The sequence below is a fragment of the Rhodamnia argentea genome, chromosome 5 (assembly GCF_020921035.1).
Source record: "Rhodamnia argentea isolate NSW1041297 chromosome 5, ASM2092103v1, whole genome shotgun sequence".
NCBI classification, from domain to species: Eukaryota; Viridiplantae; Streptophyta; class Magnoliopsida; order Myrtales; family Myrtaceae; genus Rhodamnia; species Rhodamnia argentea.
In genome coordinates, this window is record NC_063154.1 from 11,548,381 (window position 1) to 11,570,605 (window position 22,225).

At 41.3% G+C, this 22,225-nt stretch overlaps 3 protein-coding genes across 5 annotated transcripts; 1 reads left to right on the forward strand and 2 right to left on the reverse strand.

Annotated features, from left to right (window-relative positions):
- Window positions 1-1,324: 1,324 nt before the first annotated feature.
- Window positions 1,325-3,723, forward strand: LOC115726961 (probable flavin-containing monooxygenase 1). Its single transcript, XM_030657063.2, has 5 exons — window positions 1,325-1,804; window positions 1,973-2,210; window positions 2,383-2,558; window positions 2,767-3,125; window positions 3,238-3,723. Exons 1-5 carry the CDS (start codon window positions 1,337-1,339, stop codon window positions 3,578-3,580), a joined length of 1,584 nt encoding a protein of 527 aa, XP_030512923.2. The 5' UTR covers window positions 1,325-1,336; the 3' UTR covers window positions 3,581-3,723.
- A 203-nt stretch (window positions 3,724-3,926) lies between these two features.
- On the reverse strand, window positions 3,927-8,130 carry LOC115726955 (lysM domain-containing GPI-anchored protein 2). Its single transcript, XM_030657058.2, has 4 exons — window positions 7,315-8,130; window positions 5,202-5,322; window positions 4,891-5,078; window positions 3,927-4,327 (listed from the first exon to the last, which is right to left on the reverse strand). The coding sequence occupies exons 1-4, from the start codon at window positions 7,976-7,978 to the stop codon at window positions 4,227-4,229; spliced, it is 1,074 nt and encodes a 357-aa protein (XP_030512918.2). The 5' UTR covers window positions 7,979-8,130; the 3' UTR covers window positions 3,927-4,226.
- Window positions 8,131-14,119: 5,989 nt separating this feature from the next.
- On the reverse strand, window positions 14,120-19,762 carry LOC115732887 (glycerol-3-phosphate acyltransferase 9-like). 3 transcript variants are annotated; one of them, XM_048279172.1, is made up of 12 exons: window positions 19,493-19,762; window positions 18,735-18,792; window positions 18,474-18,592; window positions 18,010-18,109; window positions 17,395-17,490; window positions 17,190-17,286; window positions 16,911-16,998; window positions 16,714-16,810; window positions 16,394-16,479; window positions 16,066-16,185; window positions 15,830-15,928; window positions 14,120-14,304 (listed from the first exon to the last, which is right to left on the reverse strand). In XM_048279172.1, the coding sequence occupies exons 1-12, from the start codon at window positions 19,654-19,656 to the stop codon at window positions 14,259-14,261; spliced, it is 1,170 nt and encodes a 389-aa protein (XP_048135129.1). In that variant the 5' UTR covers window positions 19,657-19,762; the 3' UTR covers window positions 14,120-14,258. The 3 variants fall into 3 exon arrangements, with proteins under 3 accessions (XP_048135129.1, XP_048135130.1, XP_048135131.1); XM_048279173.1 differs by lacking the exon at window positions 19,493-19,762 and adding an exon at window positions 19,198-19,469; XM_048279174.1 differs by lacking the exon at window positions 19,493-19,762 and adding an exon at window positions 18,867-18,942.
- Between the last annotated feature and the right edge of the window lie 2,463 nt (window positions 19,763-22,225).

Here is a 22,225-nt window from a genome sequence, read left to right on the forward strand (position 1 = left end):
TCAAATGGGAAAAAACTAAACAAAGGGAAAAAAAAACATGCTTAATTACCTGTAATGAAATCAATGGGCCACTTTCCTTCTCCCTCTCTCTTTTTAACCTAGAATAATCACTTGGGAAAGGGACCACTTGGTTAAAGTACAAAAGATTTGGCTTGTCTATCTTTACGTAATCACTCACCATTTGATAACTTAAATCATTTGATTGGAATTTCTAACATGATATTACAACTGGGCTTCCACCTCCTTTATATCCTGAGTTTTCGCACATGCGTGGCTGCCTAACATTTTAGGGTTTCTTGTGAGACTTTCTAACAAGAGTCTCGAGCTCAAGGTTTCACTTTATGGAGTAAACTTTTTTTTTCCACGCAAGGGGAATACTCCATACATGGTATAGTTGGTGCAATGATTACGTTCGTACTTGGAATTATAACCTAATTAAGTTTCATATTTATTTTGTGAAAAATGAATAATTTAGAAAAATATTTTCTTAAAAATGATTCCTTTGTATCACTAAAAGATATTTTTATTATCAACAACAATTTAAATCTAAATATTTTCGTGAAGGATAAAAATACTTTTCATTTATTATTTTTTTAAGCGACACGAGTTATCATTTTTAAGAAAATATTTTCTAAACCATTCATTTTTTCGTGAAACGGACGCACTCCAAGTATTATTAAAATATTTAGATAAACTTTTGTGGACTATTTAGGCAAATACATTTCAAAGTTCCAATTCTGTCGAAGGCCATCCGTAACAGACACCATATCGACTAAGAAATAGACAGCTTGTTTTGTATTCTAACAATCTCAATAAGGTTTTCTAGATACCAAACATTCTGTGTATAGAATAAGGCAAAAAGGCAATATTAGTTAAGAGGTTGGTCCAAACACAATAGCTGAAATCATGTGTTTGGTCCATGATGGCCTTTTTATTGATTTTGACTATTGGATCAATCTATGAGTCATCACTAGGTGTTTACGGAATTATTATAGCATGTTGATCTCGCGAAAAATAAACAATTTAGAAAATATATTTTTAAAAATAATCATTTATATCGTTTATAAAAATGATTATACAAAAAATATTTTTATCATCCACAAAAATATTTAAATATAAATTGTTATCGATAATAAAAAGATTTTTAATTGATTAATTATTTTTATCAATATAAATAATTAATTTTAAGAAAATATTTTTCACAATCTTTTATGTTTTTTTTCTTGGCGAAAAAAACGAGCCAAAACCGACAGATGAGTGACGTGATTTCAAATCAATCCTCTTAGTGGCAACCTCATCAGACTTGTGAATACATATGCCACGTTCTCTTCAGAACATGAGCAGCCATGGGAAGAAAGTAAAGATGGAGACGAAGAAGATAGCCATAGTCGGTGCTGGGATCAGTGGCCTCCTGGCCTGCAAATACACCCTCTCAAAGGGTCTCCAACCCATCGTCTTCGAGTCCCAAGCTGGCCTCGGAGGGCTCTGGACCAAGACCGTGGAGACCACGAAGCTCCAGACCCCGAAACCGGCCTACCAGTTCTCGGACTTCCCATGGCCGGACTCAGTCACCGAGGATTTCCCCGATGGACATCGGGTTCTCGGGTACGTCGAGTCGTACGCCCGCCGCTTCGACCTGCTCAAGCACATCAAGTTCGGCGCCAGGGTCCTCAGCATCGGGTACGACGGGCCGCCTGGCGAGGCGATGCGGTCGTGGAGCCTGTGGGGCGGCGACGGCAGGCCATTCGGCTCGGGCGGGAAGTGGAAGATCAGGGTGCAGGATTGTCTGAGCCTTGAAACTGAGGTTGCATGATTGGCAGTTACTCTTCTTAGGGAAATTTCATGTTACCGTCTCATGCCAATACCAATTCGGACTGGCAATCCGTTTCAAGTTTCATTTACCATTTTGGGTTAACGATTGCTCGGTAGCGATTTCTTAGTTTTCGTAATTGACCATCTAATCACAATGCAGACATATGAAGTGGCCTTTGTGATCCTTTGCCTGGGGCGATTCAGCGGAGTCCCGAACATACCCGAGTTTCCACCAAACAGAGGGCCGGAGGCGTTCCATGGCAAGGTGATCCACTCAATGGACTACGCCGCTATGGACTACCGAGCCGCGAGGGAGTTCGTAGGAGGCAAGAGAGTGGTGGTCGTCGGGCTGCAGAAATCCGCATTGGACATCGCCATGGAGTGCTCATCTGTTAATGGTAAGTGCGAAACACCCGAATCCCAACATCCCTTCCAGTAAACTGAAGCCTAAAAGCGGGGCGGCATCGCATTTTTACGTCACCTTGTGCAAGCCGCTCCTCCGGCTCCAGCATTTTGACAAGTGCGGATTCGCGGCGACTTCATTTTTGCTTAAATTTTCTCATCCGGCAGGAGTGGAGCGACCTTGCACGGTGTTGTACAAAACGGAACACTGGAACGTGCCGGATTATCTACCGTGGGGCGTGCCGCTCGCACTTCTCTACCTCACCCGCTTCTCGGAGCTCCTTGTGCATAAGCCCGGAGAAAGCTTGTTGCTGAGCCTCTTGGCCACACTTTCATCGCCCCTGGTACGATCATTTGCATATCCTCATCACAGTGAATTGTTTATTCCATTGGCGCCTTCTTACTTAGAGCTGCTAGGGGAATTTCTTTCCAAGCCAGCAATTTTGGTAGTAATGAATTTGGATTCGGAATCATTTCGATGAGTCGGGTCAAATGGTTATGCCCGTTAGCTGTTAGATGCTGTTCATGAAATATGATCCACTTCAATGACAGAGATGGGCAGTTTCCAAGTTTGTCGAAAGCAACATCAAGTGGAAGCTCCCGCTGAAGAAGTTCGGGATGGTGCCGAAACACAGTTTCCTCCAAGAAATCAGCTCCTGCTTGATCGCAACGGTACCCGAAAAGTTCTATGACAGAGTGGAAGAGGGAAGCATAATCTTGAAGAAGGCCCCGGAATTCTGGTTCTGCAAGGAAGGGATTTCCATCAACGGAGAGGTCGAGCCTCTGAATTCGGACTTGGTCATCCTCGCGACTGGGTTTAGGGGCGAAAAGAAGCTCATAGATGTGTTTGAGTCACAACTGTTTCGGGACTGCTTATCTGGATCTCCCAATTCAATAGTTCCCCTATACAGGTATTGCCCAAGAACTCCCTCCCATGGAAAATTCAGCAAAAAGATGAGTAGCCTGTGTTATTTCTCTATAGTTATTGGCTCTGGACTCAGTTATGTGATCCCATCAATTCAGGGAATGCATTCATCCTCGGATTCCCCAACTAGCAGTGATCGGGTTCTCAGAAAGCGTCACCAACTTGTACACGTCGGAGATACGGTGCCGGTGGCTAGCCGAGCTTCTCACCGGCACATTCAAGCTACCTCCCATTAAGAAGATGGAGGAGGATATAGAAGAGTGGGACAAGTACATGAAGCGATCTTCAGGTCAATACTACAGAAGATCCTGCATTGGTGCACTTCACATTTGGTACAATGATCAGCTGTGCAGGGACATGGGATGGAACCCTAGGAGAAAGAAGGGGTTCTTTGCTGAGCTGTTTGAGCCTTATGGCCCAACAGATTATGTCTCTCCATGAAGATGGAAATGGGTGTGCATCATCAAAATTTCCCCTTTGTGTTCCAGGTTCAGCAATTTTTCTTCCCCTTCTCATACTGATGTGAAGTCATAATTTGCACTAAATAATCTATGATCATATGACGAACATTTTTTCGGAGCACAAGAAGTCTAGTTTGCCCTGAATTTGTGGACACGACCATTGATCTACGACCTCAAAGCGACTCATGAAATGAGATACGATTGAATCAAAGTTTTCGTTGCAACTGGAACCAGGATTCAAATTGAAGAGGAAAATTGCGTACAATGCCATCGCAGAAAATGAATGAAGGAAAAAAATAAAATAAAATCATGAGCCTGGACACGTAGGCGAAAACGACATCGAAATTCTAGGCATAATAGAGTTTCGACATTGCACAACTCCTAGCCATCTCACCTAGCAAACAATAAAACTCCTAGCCATCTAAGAATGGAACCCCACAAAAGAAGAATCGAATTTTCCATCAGGACGTGGGAAGCTACAATTTTATGGTTCGGAAGCGCCAAAAGATAAAACAGGCACCTTACATTTTGGTCACATGCACAGCACTTACAAACATCCCCGCATGTATCGAAGGCGACAGTCATACAAGCGAGGTTGAGGGCGACAGTCTCCGATACCAATGTCCTCATTTAACTTGATGGAAAGAGAGCAGGGACAAGATCAAAATCAGGAAGAAGTTCCAGCTAGATGCTCGAAAAATGTCCTTCGTGGCGAAGTTATTTGAAACTGTTTACAAAACAAGCCCCCAAAATATTAGTAGAGTGTAAGTAGCAGACTATACATCACAATGAGAGGCGTTCCAGTAATTTACAGAAGAAGCGAGTAGAAAAAGTAAACAATTCGACCTTATTGATACCGGTCAGGTATAGGGATAGTCAACAATTCTACAAAACAATTGATTCCAGCAGCAATTTCCATCATTTTCAGAGCATGTGTCGAATCTCATGTTATATTTTGGCAAATCTAAAGGGCATGCACTGCATCGCAAGAGAAAAACTTTGTGGCCATAGTGCATATCCAAAAACAATGCAAAGCAAGCTCCAGACAGAGGTCTTTTGCATCAACTTGGGAAAAAGTACAGTCCAATATTTTTGTATAAATATTTCCATTTTTTCCAATTTTTTATAGTAAAAACTTGAAGAAAAAATCTAAGGATCAAGAATAACATTTATGTAAAAATATGAAGCTTTTAGTAGGCTATTCGAAACAAATGCAAACCATGGGGTAGGTGAAGCAATCTCTACATCAAGTTCATTACTTCATAACCTTTATGAATTTCGAGTATGTACCTGCACAAGTGGTATTGGTGACAAGTGCTGTTAGAATAGTCTGGTTAGTATAACCAGCATAGGCACAGGTTGTGCGGTTACAAGATGTGGAAGTTGAGTTGCCCACGAATAAGTTTGAACCCTCGCATTGCATTGAGGGGCAGAGCGACCAATTAGTCGGCTTAAGCTGGGATGGCTGGCAATCTAATCTGTTCACGTACAGGGAAATGAATCATAAATTCTGTGAGATTGTATGGAAAGAGAAGAATTCCTAGAAGATTGTCCACAAGAAAGACGTGGATCTAAAGAAATTATAGAATGATAATACTGACGTCCAGTTATTCGCTGCGTCACAGGTGCACATCACACAATTGTTAGCAGTGAAGACATATCTTCCATTAGCAACACGTAAATAGGAGTCCAACGAGTCATTCCTTATTGCAGATGTACAAGCTGCATACAGAATCAGAGAATTGAGATTATAGTATGGGATTACCCGAAAAAATTAAGCTTACTAACAATGGAGCAGCACAGGCAGGAAGCATCTCAAACTATCTATAGGACATGTGGCCATTGAGTTTTAAACCATAATGTTCGCGGGTCAAGAACTATCCACATGACATCTGGCAATTAAATCTTAAACCATAATATTGGTGGGTCATGAAGCTTAAGACTATCGATCAGAATAGCCAATTCATAGAACTATGCTAATGTTACTTAAAACAAGTATCTTCGTACAGAGTCTGACCAACAAGCATAATGTGGCAAATGAGGGGGCCATTAGATTCATACTCTCTCTGCTGACTATCATTCGTCAAAGAAAGTTCAAGCCAATTGCTGCCATTGTTAAGTCATCAATGTTCTAATGTTACTTAGAACAAGTATCTTCATACAGAGTCTAACCAACAAGTATGAGTGGCAAATGAGGGGGCCATTAGATTCATACTCTCTCTGCTGACTATCAATCGTCAAAGAAAGTTCAAGCCAATTGCTGCCATTGTTAAGTCATCAATCTCCTCAAGAGTTAATCATAGAGCCGATCTCTTGAACTGAAACAAGCCAACAGAATTGTTCTTGGCAGAGAACTGCCTCATGGAGAGAACCCTTTTGCACATTCAGGCATCACACTTGGATTTTGGGTTAAACTCCATCTTCGATGTTAAAGACTCAGTAGAACTGGGTCAAGTAAATAATGGGGCCTCTTTAGACTGTCCCAACTTCCTCCCTCCTCTCTGTCTTCCTCCACTAAACTTCCATAGTTAGAAGCAATACCCGAATTTCAGAGTAGCTCTTGAAAATCTCTTCCGAAAGGAGAAGCAATCTAAGGACTCAACTGCCCTATAGGAAAATATCTCTAGATAATGACTAACTAGAAGGAAAACCCCAAAAAAAAGCGCCTTCACGAAGATATGATGTCATTTTAACCTTCTTAAGATAAATACACAAGGATATGAACCAGACATCACATCTTTAATTTCAATGACATCAAAAAGACAATGACCAAATAAAGCTATCAAATCAGGGAGATACAAGTTACAGGATATCACATGGTTCTATTTAAATTCTGGAGGATTCCTACTTTTGGTTAAATCAGAGTTTGACTAGGGACCACACAGCAGCTGAATAATTTGCAGCTCACTAGCAGCCAACATCATTAGCACAGATCACATGGGGGGAGGCACTGCAAGGCCCCGCCATTGTTGTCCCTGAAGTCGTAGGTTTACCCTATAATCCTTTCAATAGATCTAACCATTCGAACACAATTATCAAGCGAATCAATCCGAAAACTCAAAGATACATCCAATCTTCACCCTGAGAAGCAGCCAAACTCACTCATCTTACTTCACTTAAACACATGCTAGTTCTGGCGGATCCTCCAAGCAAGATCAATGCATGTAAATCAAAAGCACAAGCAGAAAACCTCACGCACCAAGTCCCATCCAACTTTCTTCTACCTGGCACAAAACTCGGGTATCTAAAAGTATCACAACTCTTGTTGCATCTCCCATCTACAAACATTCCATCCCAATCTTCACCCCCCCAAAAAAAAAAAATCTGAAAAGGCATTTCATGTCTCACCACAAATACCCATCTAAGATTCTGAGGACTATCTCATTGAACAGTGCATCGCATAAGGAGGAGCTATATTATAGACGCACCAGGTGCATGCAAGATCCAACCAAATACAATCTGAACCACTCAATCCGGGGCAGTCCCTCCATTTTAGAGGAATATCAAGAGGAACAATGGGACTACTTTCCTTTCTTTGATAATGCAAAGTGGGCCCCACCCACGCCAGACTCTCTCTCCTTCAATCCAGCAACAAGAACAAAAGGCCTATTCAAAAAGTCTCTGAAGTCTTCGCTTCTTAACCAAAAAGAAGGGTTCAAAACCATGGCAATAGTAAACGAATAAAGAACTAAGTCAATGGAAAAAAGCAAGGACCTTTGAGAGGAACATCAAGAACCTGCCCGGCCTTAAGGCTCTTAGCGTCCGCGATCCCGTTGATGGCCATCAGCGTGCTCTCAGACACGTTGAACTCCATTGCAATCGCCGACACGGAGCTCCCGGCAGCCACAACGTGAGCGTAGTGGACCGTCTCCTCGCCGTCCACCTCGTCGCAGCTACAGGGCAAGGGGACCCACAGCTTCTGGCCCACCTCGATCAAGCTCGCATTGACGATCCCATTCGCTTGCTGAATGTCCTGATAGATGACCAGATTGGAGAAAACCTCACGGGCAATGTGGTCCAGCCCGTCGCCGCTCTGGACGGTGTAGACCGGACGCCGGTAGGAGAAGCCGGTGGAGTTGGAGCAGGAGCAGTTGAAGGGGACGGCGATGGTCTGCTGGGGGCTGACGGTGGAGTTGGAAAGGGTGGAGAGGGGGAGGTTATTGGCGCCGAGGATGGAGTGGAGGTGCTTGACCCCGAAGAGGGTTTGGACGGCGGCGAGGGTGGTGGCGTTCGGGGAGACGTACCCGGCGAGGGACAGGCACGTGGCGGCGGCGGAGGAGTTGGAGCAGTGGAAGCCCAAGGGGGCGGAGGGAGGGAGGATGGAGGCGAGGAGGGAGCAAAGGAGGAGGACGAGGAGCGCCGCCTCGGAGGAGCCCATTGGAGTGGCGGCGGTTCAGAAAGAAGGCGGCGGCGTTGGTCGGAGATGGCGAGAGGTGGATGAGAAGAGGTGAAGCAGGGGAAATGACATGGGAAGTTGGGGGAAGAGATAGAAGAGAGAGAGAGAGAGAGAGAGAGGAGGAGATTGGAGAAGACAAAATTCGAAAGTGTAGGAATGTGACCGCTCCTGCCCGCTTTGTTTTGATTCTCGACGCGGTTTGGAAATTTTCCTTTGAACTTTTCTTGACGCCGCTACAGATTTTGTAATGACAAGACATCGCACGTGATCCCCATCACCTTACTTTTCCTTAAAAAAAATAGATATAAGTGTAATGAAAGTTTTTAAAATTTATTGTAAAAGTACAATTAAATCATAAAATTTTTAAAAAACTATAATAGCCACTAGTGAGGAGTTGTTCTTTTTTTTTTTTACTTGGCTTTTAGGAAAAAAAAATTACTCTTCTTAATATATGTAATCTAATTTAAGTAAAATTTGAAAAAGATAAATGATGAAAAAATATTATGTAGAAGAGAGAAAATAAAAAAAAATTTGCGGTACAATTTTTGTTTGTCAAATTGGAACTTGATTGCATATTTTAAAAACTCTAAAACTTAATTACATTTCAGTGCTCTTCGACTAAAATCGTTGGATATTTCGCAACAACATTTTCATTGTGTTTTCTAATCTTTCCTCTTGAATTTTTATTGACATTGCCCGTCGGATTGCTGACATGGCTCAAATTTATATACGACACCGCATAAGGAACGTAAAAAATTGAAAAATAAGCATGACCTTGACCCTAAAAAAAAAAAGGAAAAAACTGACATCAAACCCTTCTCACCACCAGTTACAGCCCTCCCACACCATTGATCGTGGCCCCGCCGCCTAGGACCACCCTGCCGACATTGACCACACTGCTTGCCGCCCTCTTGCTTAGGTCCGACCGCCATGGCCGCGAGCTCAAGAGGTCGGTTTCTTTTAAGGAAAAATAGAGCCCATGGTCTCAACTTGAGCTGGAGCGGTTTCTTTCAAGTTCAAGAGTCATTTTTTTTCTTTAATCAGAATGCCACGAGCTCGAGCTCAACAGCTGTGATCGTAAGATCGAGTTTCACGACGGATGCTCCAGGCCTTCCCCTTTTTCTGGAGCCGCGACAGCGAGAATGAAGACGATTAAAGAAAGAGAAATGAGTTGAAGAAGAAATCAATGTGAGAGGAAGGAGAAAATATTCAGCCATGGAGGTTTTGTGCTTCGATGCTCCGTCCCCTCCCCGTCACCATCAATGGAGCTGCCAGCCGCTTCCTTCGTGTCCAATTCGAGCCACCCTTTCCGGCGTCGCTTGCGGTAGGCCTGAGCCACTCCTCCATCGTCGATCATTTAGTTTTGGATCTAGAGTCGTGCTTGGCCGTACCTGCATCTTGAGTTGTGACTTCGTTTTCTGATCCTCCACGGTCGTGAACGACCGTGGTTCGTTTATAGACCTTGCTGTCATGCCTACGGGCCTTTCCATCGACGCTCATCGAGATCTACACTTGAGTCATGCTCGTCTAGATTTGAATTCGCATCGAGTTTTGCCTCCGCCATTGCTCCTCCATGGCCGCAAGCAACAGATCGGCCGTCAACCCTAGCCATGGTAGCCATGACCGCCGTTAGAGGCCGACTTAAGAGAGAGAGAGAGACAGCATTAAAAGATACAGATTCAACGTGAAAAAATCGGTGGCAACTGCAGCTACGACGGAGCAAGGTCGCAACGACGCTGGATCTGGAGAGCCGGCAAGTGTCCCCGCCATGGCAAATCATCCAAGGCCAAGCAAGTAGCTACGGGCAAAGGAAGAAGACGAAGGCAGCCAAAGAAATTCCATATATTCCACATCGATTTGCCTAATCAGTTGCAAGACAAGTGTCAATTTTTAAGTGGATATTAAGATAGAGGCTACGTAAGCTGCTGACGTGGCGATAACAAACCACTGAATATTTTTGAAAGGTAAGAGTCAAACATTTGGAAAAATAAAAATAAATTGAAAAAAGGAAAATATATATATATATATATATTTTTTTTTAAGCCAGCTTATTTTAACGGTAGTAACGTCATGTCAGCAAAATCCTTGACAAGAATGGCATAGAAACCCCCGCTGGCACTTTATGAAAAAAAAAAAAAATGTAGAGGGACCGTTTTGAATTTTGGACAAAAAATGAGGGACCAACATGATATTATTCCAACTCATGTTAAGTATTGGACTTTAACGGCATTGACTATAAATAACACCACCACGGTGGCCAGGCTAGAAATACATGCCAACGGCGGCAACAAACGGAAACATCATTTTATGGAAAAATTGCAAATAAGGACCGTAATTCGTCGGCCGGTCAAATCCTCGCCGGCCGCTAGTTCTGATGGCTAGGCCAGGGGAAATTATGTCCGAAATTTCCAAATGCGTGAAAAAATGGGCGATTATCCTAGAAAAGCCAAACCCCCCCCCCCAAATTGAATTCTAATCAAGGTTCTTCGTGGATTTTCTCCTTTTCCAAGTTCGCATTTTCTCTTTGATCTCCACTCACATGCAACTAAAAGTCTAGATTCTCCGTCTTGATAGTGTCCATCGTTCTTCGATTAAAAATCCCACCGAGATCAGATCCCCAAGTTGGTGGTTGTTTTTTATGATAAAAAAAAGGTTTTGAGGCAGAATTGAGATTGGATCCAAAGTTAAAGAGATTTTTATGAGATGAATAAAAAAATTAGGGATAGGACAAAGGAGAGAGAACAGTGTTACAAGTTCCAATCTGTGAAATGCTTAGTTGGCTTCCCCTACCTCTCATCATCATCACGCCTCACTGCTAGCCGGCTTCTACACTCTAGATTTGTGCTTTTGGCTCGGTTCTCGGTTCCAGGGCAAGAATCGGCCCATCCGGGAATTGATCACTCCGAGCGCGAACTCCATGGATGTAGAGTGGTCTAGGAACAACATTTAACCCTTACATCTCTCTCTAATTCTATTTTTGCTTTTTATGATTTGTTGACGTCGGGCCACGTCATCATCACGTGTTAATACTTCACATGTCAATTATGTCATGTCATCAATTTAATGGTGTTAGTAACACAATACATGAGAAAAACGACTTGATTGCATAATCGAGGAAGATAGAGGGTCGATTATGTAATTAAAAAGTCAGAGGAACAAATTCTACCAACAGCAGAACTTAGAGAACTAAAATGTGCACTGAATCCTCATTTGTTTAGTTCCCAAAATCCCACGAAAGCATACTTAAGTTGATTAACGATGAAAGGACTTGATTGCACTTGCTCAAGATTGAAAATCGAGAATTCAAATCTAGGAAAGGGCACCAGTTAGCGGATGAAAAGCCGAGTTTCTTGACGAATTTATTCGAGCAACAAACGTGTTGCTGATGAATGAAGTCAGAGCCTCACCAAATTTGATTCTCTTTGCTAAAGATCACCAGGTGATTGTGCATCACTTACAGCTATTTTGGGAAAGCGACAGAGCCAAAAAATATGTCCAAATCCTACCAAGCATTATCCTTCCTTTTCCTAACAGTAGCCAAGCGTGTACCTTTGCATTTGTCTTACTTTGGAAAAACAATGGTTAGTGTCCATTTGACCAAGTAGATTTGTTGATTAGGTCGGACCATGACTCATTACTATTATCTTTTGACTTTAGAACCTGTTATCGTGTCTTAAATCTTGTTCTAAGATTCTTGTTCTAAAACGTTAAATCTCCAAATCATTCTCAAACTACAGAGTCAGTGAGTTATTAAGCGGGGAACCGGACCGAGAGCGCTTCAAATATCCATCAAAAGAACCTTCTTGAGCCTTGCTCTTGCACATATGGCAAATGCGACAGTAACCTACTAGAGGACGGTTTGGTCTACGTTTGTGTAGTTTCTTCCAAACCTCCTTGTATCAATTTCTTTAAGATTGTGCTTTCTGAAACTTCCCATTGAGTTAAACTCCGGTTGGATTCACGTTTGTGAAATGTATTGAAATTTACATAACTCTTGTGATTTTTAATTACAACGCCCCCATTGGCATATAATAGCCCAAGTAAATTTGATGGTTTCGTAGCTGCCCCAGTGCCATACGTTAAATAATTATGAAATAAAGAAGGGATATCCGTATGTTATTTTCTTACATCCGCGTTGACCACCCTACTTCCTTTTTCTTCTTCTTCGCCGTTGCCTTCTCCTTCTCTCCCCCCCCTGAATTTCGTGAGCGGGGTCTCCCGATTGAACTAATCCCACATCACGAAATTTATTAGGGATTGAGCTTTCTAGGTTCTAACCTTTGACCTTGGCCACGATCTTCTTTTGTCTTCTCGATGCAACCGGCACAGTGCAAGCCGATCTTCAGCACCACCGTACCGTGCTCTGTGGAAACACCAAGAAAAGCCATACCACCACCACCACCAAATAAAAAAGAAGAAAATACAAAAAAAAATTACAAAAAAAAAATACAAAACGAAAATATGTCGATAAAATGACGTTTCGGTGAACCATCGACGAAAGCTGCAACGTCGTTTTGGAGTGCAACTCACAATGTGATTGCGAGCACAGACCAATAAGATGATGGGCACTCTTGTTATTAACCGATAAAATGTCGATTTTCCAATCATCATCCTCATTTAGGTGGTTTTAAGAGAGTTATAGCAACTTATTCAGTCATACTAAAGCCAATTGTCAAAATATTAACATGAAAAGATGAAGAAATACAACTTTATATTATTAAGAATAGGATGGAAAATACTACCGTTCTGAATTAAAAGTTTTACAAAATTTAACTTGTTTGGTCAGTCAAGAAATGTCCCAAAATAGTCCTTACCAAGTCCGATACATATTAATTGTAGCGAATTCGTGATTCAATGGTAAGACCGACAAACTGCTAAAAAAAAAAAAAAAAAGCCGACAAATGGAGGATCCGCAGAAAATTCCCTACTCGGGACAACTGCTTACGCAAGTTCTTAATCATGGATATCGTCATTTCTTGATCAAAAAATTCGAATTTGTCATTCTTCACCATCACCGTGGTCTTAGTTAATATATTTAAAAAAATTTGACTCGGTATTCCATTTCATGGATATCGTCATTTCTTGCATTATTGATTGATTCATTAAGTTGGTCTTACTTTATACGCTTATTAATAGCAACTGGTGATTAAAGTTTCAAGTCGATGAGGCCGAACATCTCAAACCCTCTGGCACGAGTTGTTTTAGGGTCGGCCGTGACCCTCGGTCGCCCAGCCACTCGCAACGGGCCAGGCTGCGCCGAGACCATGTTTATAGACACCGCTAGCTAGGTGGCCCGAGCATGATTGCTTCGCCGCGCACGAAGCCTTGGCCAAATGCTCGGGGCCCTCGGCCCCGGCTCTCAACCCCCCGTATTCTTGCAACCCCAACGCCTCGAACACGACTCTGACTATAATTGGCCAAACTACAGTAGGTTCTCTAGATTTTGATTCAACTCCTGATTAGATAAGAAACAACATTCTAAAGAAGACCGTGACCTAAGTAATACCGACACCGACACATGACACAACACGCCGATATGTTATTTCTAAAAAAATGAAGAGAATTCCGACATGATGCGACACGTATATTAAATGTATATTTTTGTATATACATATCAAAATATCAGTCACGATTATTTATTTATTTTTTACTGACTGAATATATTAATTTTTAGATGGCTGGATTTATGACTTAAGCATATATATATTTTTGATAAATTTACATTTTGACCCCCTGTTATTGACGATACTTAAAATTAACCCCCTGCATGTCAAAATAACGCGTCGAGATGCTGGACTAGCATGTCTAAAGCGCTGACCACGTGTTGATCGCATATTGAAGAGTGTTGGAGTATCGAAAAGTTTTCGGTGCTTCCTAGAACGTGACTCGTGACTTTCTACTTGGAGTAACTTTTACTATTGATTTTTTTTAATTATTATTGTATCTTACAGCGCACACGGTCTGACCTTTTTATTTTTTCATGCGAAATACTTGAAACCTTCGAAAATGGCTAACATTGACATATGGGTTGAATCATAATTCTAACATTCAAAAAACATTCTAAATTTCAGTGGGAAAATGAAAATGTTTCTCTTTTCTTTTTTTCCTTTTCTTTTTCTTTAATTCTCAAGAGTCCAAACAAGCAAAAAAAACCCTCAAGATATAATTTGTCACATTATGACTTCTTTTCAAGCTACAAAACTCCAGTATGACTTGCTTTAGCAACATGAGCACAAAAATTAAAAGCAACAGATCTTTTTGTTCACTTCTCCAGCCGTCGCAAGATGGACTCGGCATAACTTTGTTGCCTGCCATGATAAAAGTAAAAAGCAAAACAAAGGATCATACACGAGACAAAAAACCAGTGAAGGCTACAAAGCATGAAAGAGGTTCATGTTGTATTAAAGTTAATTCCTTGGAAGAGGAGACAAGAAGAAGGTGGAGAAGTAACAGGAGCAGCAGATCAAGCAAAATCATTCCACAACCGTTGAGGAACGATTTCTCGTTGATCATATGGCATTATCAAGAGGCCAATGTTGCTGGGAACATTAGAAATGAGGTTTGTCTCGAAATAGGCTTTGATTCCTCAGATTTCACCTGAAATGAGGTTCGTTTCAAAATACCCCTGAAGTTCGCAATGTTGATTCGAATGACCCCCCCGCTGATTTCTCAGATTTCACCTGAAATGAGGTTTGTTTCAAAATACCCCTGAAGTTCGCAATGTTGATTCGAATGACCCCCCCACTCATCGGCAGCCAACATGTTGGCTGGACGGCGAACATATATGCTAGTCACGGGACCAGATTTGCACCTGCTAAAGGAGAATCTTGGTACCAAAATCTCTGAAACTGCACGTGCCACTCACGTGTGCAGTAATTTGCTCAAAAAGCCCCACGGTTCCCTATTAAAACACTAATCCCCAAAGTCCATAATCTGAATTTGTTCGTCCAGAAAAGAGACAATGAAAGTGCAACTTGTTTAAGCAAAGAATGAAATGCATAGACAAGCAAAGTGCGTGAGTGCTAACTAAAACTTGTTGTGAGTGATTGTTGAGGGAGAGGCGAAGTTGGTCATGAAGAGACTGGCAAGGAAGTTAAGAGTGCACAAGCGAATTGCAGTTGGTACACTAGGGTAGACATATTTTGGTACGTGTTCAATTGGATTGGCAGCATTTCTGGGGATGAGATTGGGAATTCTGGGTATGAAGGGTTCGTCTTTCTGGTGGGTGATTTTGGAGCTACTTGGTAAGAGACGGTTGGGCCAGAGAAGAAACTGATGAGGAAGAGAATGTCTTCTTTAGTCAAAAACGATGAAAACACAAGCGCTGGTGTCATTCTCTTGGCAGTGCCTCATGTTCAGGTGTCTTGCCATGGGCAAAACAGAGCAGCAATAATGGTGGGAGTAATAGGACCTCTTGTTCCTCAACTGCAAGGTCAATTGAGAGTAGCAATGGAGGGTTTTCTTTGATGGTGTATGCTGGGAGGAGTGAGTAAATTGATTCTTGAGATTTGGTTAAAGTAAAAAGAATGTTTTGTTTTTCTGTTTTCCTTAGGTGATTAATCAATTTTCTTTGGCGATTTTAGGCATTTCGGGACAAATGAATCTGTATCAGGTGTGAAATGTGACTCACATGTGCTCTCCATCGGGCCAAACGTTTTGGCCACCTATCAGCTGGGGGAATCATTTGAATCAATGAGTCCACTACAGGGGCAATTTTTGAAATTTTTCCAAATGATGGAAGGACTATTTCTAGCATCTGGATTGCCTGAGCTCCTTTTTTCCCCAGTTAGAAATGAGATGCGAGGAAAAATTTGAGTCATGAGATTGACTTACTTTCGCTCTCTAAGCTTGGGACCGGGCCGGGAGTGCTTCAAATATCCATCCCAAGGAACCTTCTTAAGACCTGCTCTTGCACATATTATGGCCCTCACCCTGTAAATGAATGAGCATGTAAGAAACAGACAAGCGTGATGATATAGAGTTCAAAAGTCAGTTTCGAGACATCGGGGAAAAAGTTTCTTCTCATAATAAAGTGTAAATTGAAAGGAATTTTGAAATGCAACCGTTACCTCTCTGAGAAGTCAATTGGTGACTCGTCTGGTCTCCGAATTTGGGGTTCCAAGTACCACACGTCACATACAACGGCCCAAGACGTCATGAGCCGAACCAGATGCTTTGTGAAGGATTGCCTGCATTTCCATTGTCAAACACATACAAAAACAAAAGCTTGATGATTGTCAAGATACCAAAAGAAAGGGATTTAATTGTAGAGTTATTGATGTTTCATCAACCACAAGAAGATTGATATAATTTCGGATTCTCAAATTGAAGGAAAAGGAACAATATAAGTATCCATCATATCTGTGTAAACATTAGTAGTGTCAACTCCTTGCTTACTTCTTGCTGTTCCAAAAAGCATCCACAAAAATTTTATTGTACTTGATCGCTATTGGGCAAACGGCACAGTCAAGTTCAAAGGCACCCTGCAGATTATCCAGAAGTTAGGCTGAAGTTGGTTCTTGTCCATAGATCATTCAACAGAAGGAGAATGAGACATTTGACATGTAATGCGGAAAATTTTGACAGTCACCAAGGGAGCAAATGAACTAAATCCTTGGCCCACCACAAGAAATAGTTCTCTCTAAAGGGAAAATTGATGCATAGAGATATGTATTTTAGCTTATGACCATACCCAATAATACTATAAGTACACATACCTTCTTGAACATGACGGAGTACTGGTTGTTTACACATGTTCCTTCAGGAAATATGAGGAGAGGGTTGTTGTCACTTCCCCGAACATGATTCTTCAACCTGAAAAACAGAGAAGAATTTGTGTTTCCGGAATGCATATCATTCAAATTGAAAAGGAAAAAATAAAATAAAAAAAACAGCCTTTTGCAAATTAACCTACTTTTCACCCACAACTTCTCGATCCTTCGCCTCTCCTCGATTGAAAGGGATACCCCCAACTGTCTCCAAGATAAAATTTTGCAAAACACCTGCATAAAGAACAGAGACAATTTGAGTTGCATATTTATCATAACCAAAATGTCAATGGGTCATCTAGCAAGTTCAATTCACTCCACTTAAGTATCGATTCTAGTACACATGATTCAGCTTTATTTGCTACTGTACCGACTTCTGGAGTAATCAAGAACTGAAGATGTATTAGGCAATGCAATTGACTCACCAACCCATCCAGGATGCTTCTGCATAATAACAGCAAATGGAGTCACCTGTTCTAAGATGATGAAATCAATCATGGAAGTGTGATTCGCAACAAAAACCTGTTCAATAAGAAAACAAACTGCATTAATACACATATAAAGTTAGCTTGGATTGATAAATATGTTATCGAGGAGATAACAAGAATGGAGATGGTAAGTCAGATTTGCCTGATTAGGGCGCAGGCTTGGCAGTGGCCCATGATACTTGATAACTCCAGTCCATGATGCCACGTAGAAACAGCAAAGTAACTCTGCTAGAAACCTCTGAACATAACATTGGCAACATGTTCTAGCATCAGGAATGAGTAACAAGAAACCCGTGATCAATGGCTAACGTAATATTTGAGTTTAACCGTATTCCTTGGCAGAACAACCATATATATGTTATTAAAGACTAATTGAAGAACATTCTCCTTCAGGAAATTAACAATGACTATGGGCTCATATTGTAGTTAACTGTTTCTGCTTGGTGGATTGAAACTCGAGCCGTCCTTCTAATTTTTTCAATTCTCCATCCGGCATAGAAATTATTTGGCCAATGGATTTCAGAAAGAACAAGATGTTCAGGATGGAAAAAATGTAAACTTCTGCAAGGTAACTTTAAGAACCTCTGTAGCATCACCTAAAAGAAAGCAAGAAGGCTAACTTTCATAGACATGCTAGTGGGAATTTCAAGAGATTCCTCCGCTGTAGATCATCTTCAAATCATGTAAATACTTTTGAAAGATGAAAGCGAAAGCTAGATAAAACTTACACGAAGAAATCATCAGAAAAAACTCGCACCTGTATCTTTCTCCTCAAAGCTTGTTGCCTTTGGAGCAAAAAGTGCACAGAGAAGAAGGACGAAAAGAAAATTATATGTCCCATGGCAAGTATTACAACCCTGTAAAATTGGGAGAAACTCATCACGGCAAAGAACTGTAAATAGGAAAAACATCACGTACGACAGGGGTTGGAAGAAAGAATGTTTCGGAATGCCCTAGACACTTTGACATTCGGAAAAGATAATCTCCACAAGTGAGTAGGAAGTGATTTTCACAGGCAGAGCAATGCAACAAGGTACGGACTTGAACTTTTAGAGACTGTCATTCCTAGCTTTATTTTGTACTCTCCAAATACGAAAACCATTTTGCAATTAGCAAACTCAATGATCACGAAACTTCTCATATTGTTCATAAGGTTATTGTTGCCCCTAGACACATAAAGAAGAGGCAGTTAAGGCCAAACTTCTGTCCAGCTTCACTAACCTTGTTGGGAATAATATAAGATACCGAACTAACACTCCGAAGCACCACAGAGGAAACAAGTAGATGTTCCAGTTCCAAGGTTCGGGTGCATTTGACTTGAAACATCTAGTAAACGAGTCCTGCAAAATTCAGGGCTATGTATCATCAGCGGGTTCACTTTCACACTAAGGACGATCAAGAAGACTAAACGTCTAGCCTCTTAGTTTAGTACTTGCGAATGTCAAACTTTATTGAAGCTGAGAACATTCAGAAACTAATTACGTCAACAATTGCGCCCGCAGCTTCATTCAAGGCAGAAGAAATGTCGAGAAAATCCTGCCTGAGAAATAAAAGCAGGTCACATAGCCATTTATGGGTTATGGCGAATCTAAACAAATAGTAGTAGAGCATCACATCATAAAATTATGGATACAAACAACAGCAGAGCATCTATATATGGATCACCCAGCCATGTACAAGATTCCGACCAAGACTACAAAAGACCGGCTCATCAAATGATGCCGCACCATAGTCTTCCCGCAGCTCGGATATCAACAACCCACTTGCTCGAATGCATTCACAGCTCTCCTACATCCTTAGCTCTACTCCAAAGATTTTCATGTGCATCCTCTTAATTCACGAGTAGCGATCCGGTCCAACTCGCGGGTATTCGAACCCCAGCCCCAACACTGTGATGATTAGCATGCGACCCATCTTCAAAGGAGAGGCAAGGCAAAAGACGAACTCCGAACAGGGCAAGTCGGACATGCCACTTTCCGTTCAGACAATTCACGTCCGATTCTTGCGGAGTTCAAATAGTTAACAAAAGGGGTTACGCGAAACACAAGAGGGCCGTATTACAAATGGAGCTCGCAGGTATTGCATAACGCTGTGTCTAAAATTGACTCTCCCGGGCTTAACTCGTGAAACCCAAGAACTCTACAAGTTCAACTAACAATCGAAAATACAAAGGCATCGATATCCACGGAGGAGAGAGAGAGAGAGAGAGAGAGAGAGAGAGAGAGAGAGAAGGGTTCTACAGGAGGAGCTTGGGCGAGGGTTCATGGACGGAGGAACCCGGCGGCGGGTCGTCTTGGGTGTCGGGTCGATCGGCCTCCGATTCGGAGCTCGAAGGTTTCATCAGCTCCAGCTCTCCTCCGCAGCTCCCCATGCCTTGTTCACCAACCAAATCTCCTCCAAGCATCTACCGTTCCACCTTTTGAACGGGTTACGCTTCTTTAGAGAGTGATCTTTCTCTCTCCCTCTCCCTCACTCACTAAGGAGACACAGGCACGTCAGCTTTCTGTCTCTAACCTAAGGCTCCCCCTCCTTGACGAGTGACGACAAAAGTACTTGGTCTGGTCAACTCGAAACGCGGGCTTTCCTCCTGTCGTGCAAATTCAGCGCCCCGTCATCCCTGTCGGCCTTTTTGTTCCTCCTGCTGTTTTGCGGGATTCGTTAGTTGGAAGTGAAGTTGACCTCGAAACTGAGCAAAACAACGAAATCGAGAGACGATCGCACGCCTCGGTCCAAGGTTCGTGGATAGCGGACCGGGGCGAGCTCGGTGTCGGCCCGCTATGGGAGCACCGACTAGGATTGAGCATGGCCCGAGCCTCGAGACATTTTTTGGGCCGGACCGGCTTGGGCCTAGGCCCAAAAAATAATTTTTGCGTGACATTAGAAATAATTCTCGCTTGATGAGGCCCAACGGTAGGAAAAAAAGGAAAAAGACAAAAGAAAAGGAATAAAAAATAAAGAAGGAAAACTTAACAAAATAAAAAAATAAAAAAAATTGAAAAAATTTGTCCACTTGGCTTCGACCGTGCCACGTTAGTGATTTCTAACCAAAATTAACTAGATAAATTCAAGTGGCAAAACGTGAAAATATTTAGGACTAAATTAACAAAATTTAAAAGCTTTAGAACCGAATTAACAAAAATTCAATAGGTTTAGGACTTTTTGGACAATATCCTCTTCAAACATGCCCAACTATTCTTGTTCGAAATCTCTACAAAACCGTTACAAAAAATCGAGGATCATCTCTTTGGTGAAAAGAAATTTTTTTTTTTTTTACTATTTGATTAAACACCCATTTTTGTGCCATCGCCCACTCCCAATTGGGCAGCAACTTAATTACTTATTATACACAAAATAAATAATTTATCATCTTGACTACACATCTATAATTATATATGAGCAAGACGGACCGACCTAATCGAAAACCTCTTGGACCGAACCGAATCGACCGATTCTATTAGGTTCCCAAGGTTGCTGGTCAGGTTTCCAATTCCATAAAATTGAAACCAATGATTTTCGCTATGCTCCCGATTCCATGAGGGAACCAAACTGACTTTTTTATTTATTTTATTTCTCAAATGTAAATCTAATAATCCACCAGTTAATTTTTTATTTCTTAAACTTAATCTTAATGAAGATATTAAAATTAAAACCCGTGTTGCTCACCCCTACTAATAATCCACCGATCCGATTCCTAGGTGGGATCGAACCGAGCCGGAACCGATCACCAATCATGACAAATATGAGACTATATAGCCACCTCAATTTCAAATTTTTGTACAGCATTCTAACAATAATTTTCTCTTTTCGTGGAAAAAGGCCAAATATCTTGAGAAATTGCATTTTCTATTTGTTAAGGACATACCATGAAATATGATACTAAAACAGGAAATCCAAAGCAATTTTTTTTTGTCTTCCGTCCTTGAATGTTTAGTTCGAGCTCTATTTGTTTCGCGAAAAATGAATAATTTAGAAAATATTTTTCAAAAACTGATCGTATTTTTGAAAAACATTTTCATCGTCTACCCAAATATTTAGACATAAATCAGTAATGAAAATATTTTGTAATGACTAATTATTTCGAGCGATATATACAATCATCTTTAAGAAAATATTTTCCAAGTTACACGTGTTTTGCGGAGCAAATGAAACCTCACTTTCAACGCTTTATCTTCATGCCCGGAATCCTCGCCATTGATGGGGAGAAAGTGCGAGGCAGAGAAAAGATGGACTGTTGCCCCGGGAATGGATTGCCTTCTCATAGACGTTCTATCTTTCATTGCAAACAACATGCAATCCCATGCTTTCGTCTTTTCTTTTCGTTTCTTTCTTTTCAATTGGAGTCATGCTCAAGCAAAAACTTCAATGATCCCTCAAGCTTGATCATCAAGCATGCGAGCTGAGTCAATTCAAGCTCGAGTCCGGCATTACATCGACTCGACTCGTCGTAGCCATGACAAAATCCAGTTTGCATGTATTGGCGGAATGCCTGCATAGCAAGATATAGATTGGAAGCGATACTTTGACTAACATCTCTACAAATTTGTAAATCCATCTAAGTTTATGAGCTTCAAAACTAATAAGATATTGTTGCCTAATCAGTCGGCTAGACCGCCATTTTTTTTTTAATTCGAATTTTACGTCTAAGGGTGCATTTGTTTATCGAAAACTTCACGACAAAAGGAAAATATTTTTCATGGAGATCATATTCAAGAAAATGGTTAGTTTTTATTTATTTTGTGATTTAAAGAAACTGATTTTCAGAAAAAGAAGTTATTTTCTCTCAATCTAAGGGGTGTTTTTTTTTTCACTCCTTAGAAAACGTTTTCCATAAATCGATTGGTTTTCCATCAGCTAAATACTAGAATGTCAAAAAATAAATTTTCGGAAATAGTTTAGCTATAAGCAAATGGACCCTAATTATTTTTTTTTGGCGTAAGGACCGAGAAGTCTCAAAATTTGTGTACGGCGCTCAC

Coding starts and splice junctions, on each gene's coding strand:
- LOC115732887 (XM_048279172.1), bottom strand. CDS start 19,656: ATGCTTGGAGGAGATTTGGTTGGTGAACAAGGCATGGGGAGCTGCGGA. Junction 18,593..18,734: donor CTGCGGGCGCAATTGTTGAC/GTAATTAGTTTC, acceptor TGAATTTTGCAG/GACTCGTTTACTAGATGTTT. Junction 16,480..16,713: donor ACTCCGTCATGTTCAAGAAG/GTATGTGTACTT, acceptor GATAATCTGCAG/GGTGCCTTTGAACTTGACTG.
- LOC115726955 (XM_030657058.2), bottom strand. CDS start 7,978: ATGGGCTCCTCCGAGGCGGCGCTCCTCGTCCTCCTCCTTTGCTCCCTC. Junction 5,079..5,201: donor GACGCAGCGAATAACTGGAC/GTCAGTATTATC, acceptor GTACGTGAACAG/ATTAGATTGCCAGCCATCCC. Junction 4,328..4,890: donor CACCAATACCACTTGTGCAG/GTACATACTCGA, acceptor TTTTGTAAACAG/TTTCAAATAACTTCGCCACG.
- LOC115726961 (XM_030657063.2), top strand. CDS start 1,337: ATGAGCAGCCATGGGAAGAAAGTAAAGATGGAGACGAAGAAGATAGCC. Junction 1,805..1,972: donor GTCTGAGCCTTGAAACTGAG/GTTGCATGATTG, acceptor ATCACAATGCAG/ACATATGAAGTGGCCTTTGT. Junction 2,211..2,382: donor GGAGTGCTCATCTGTTAATG/GTAAGTGCGAAA, acceptor CTCATCCGGCAG/GAGTGGAGCGACCTTGCACG.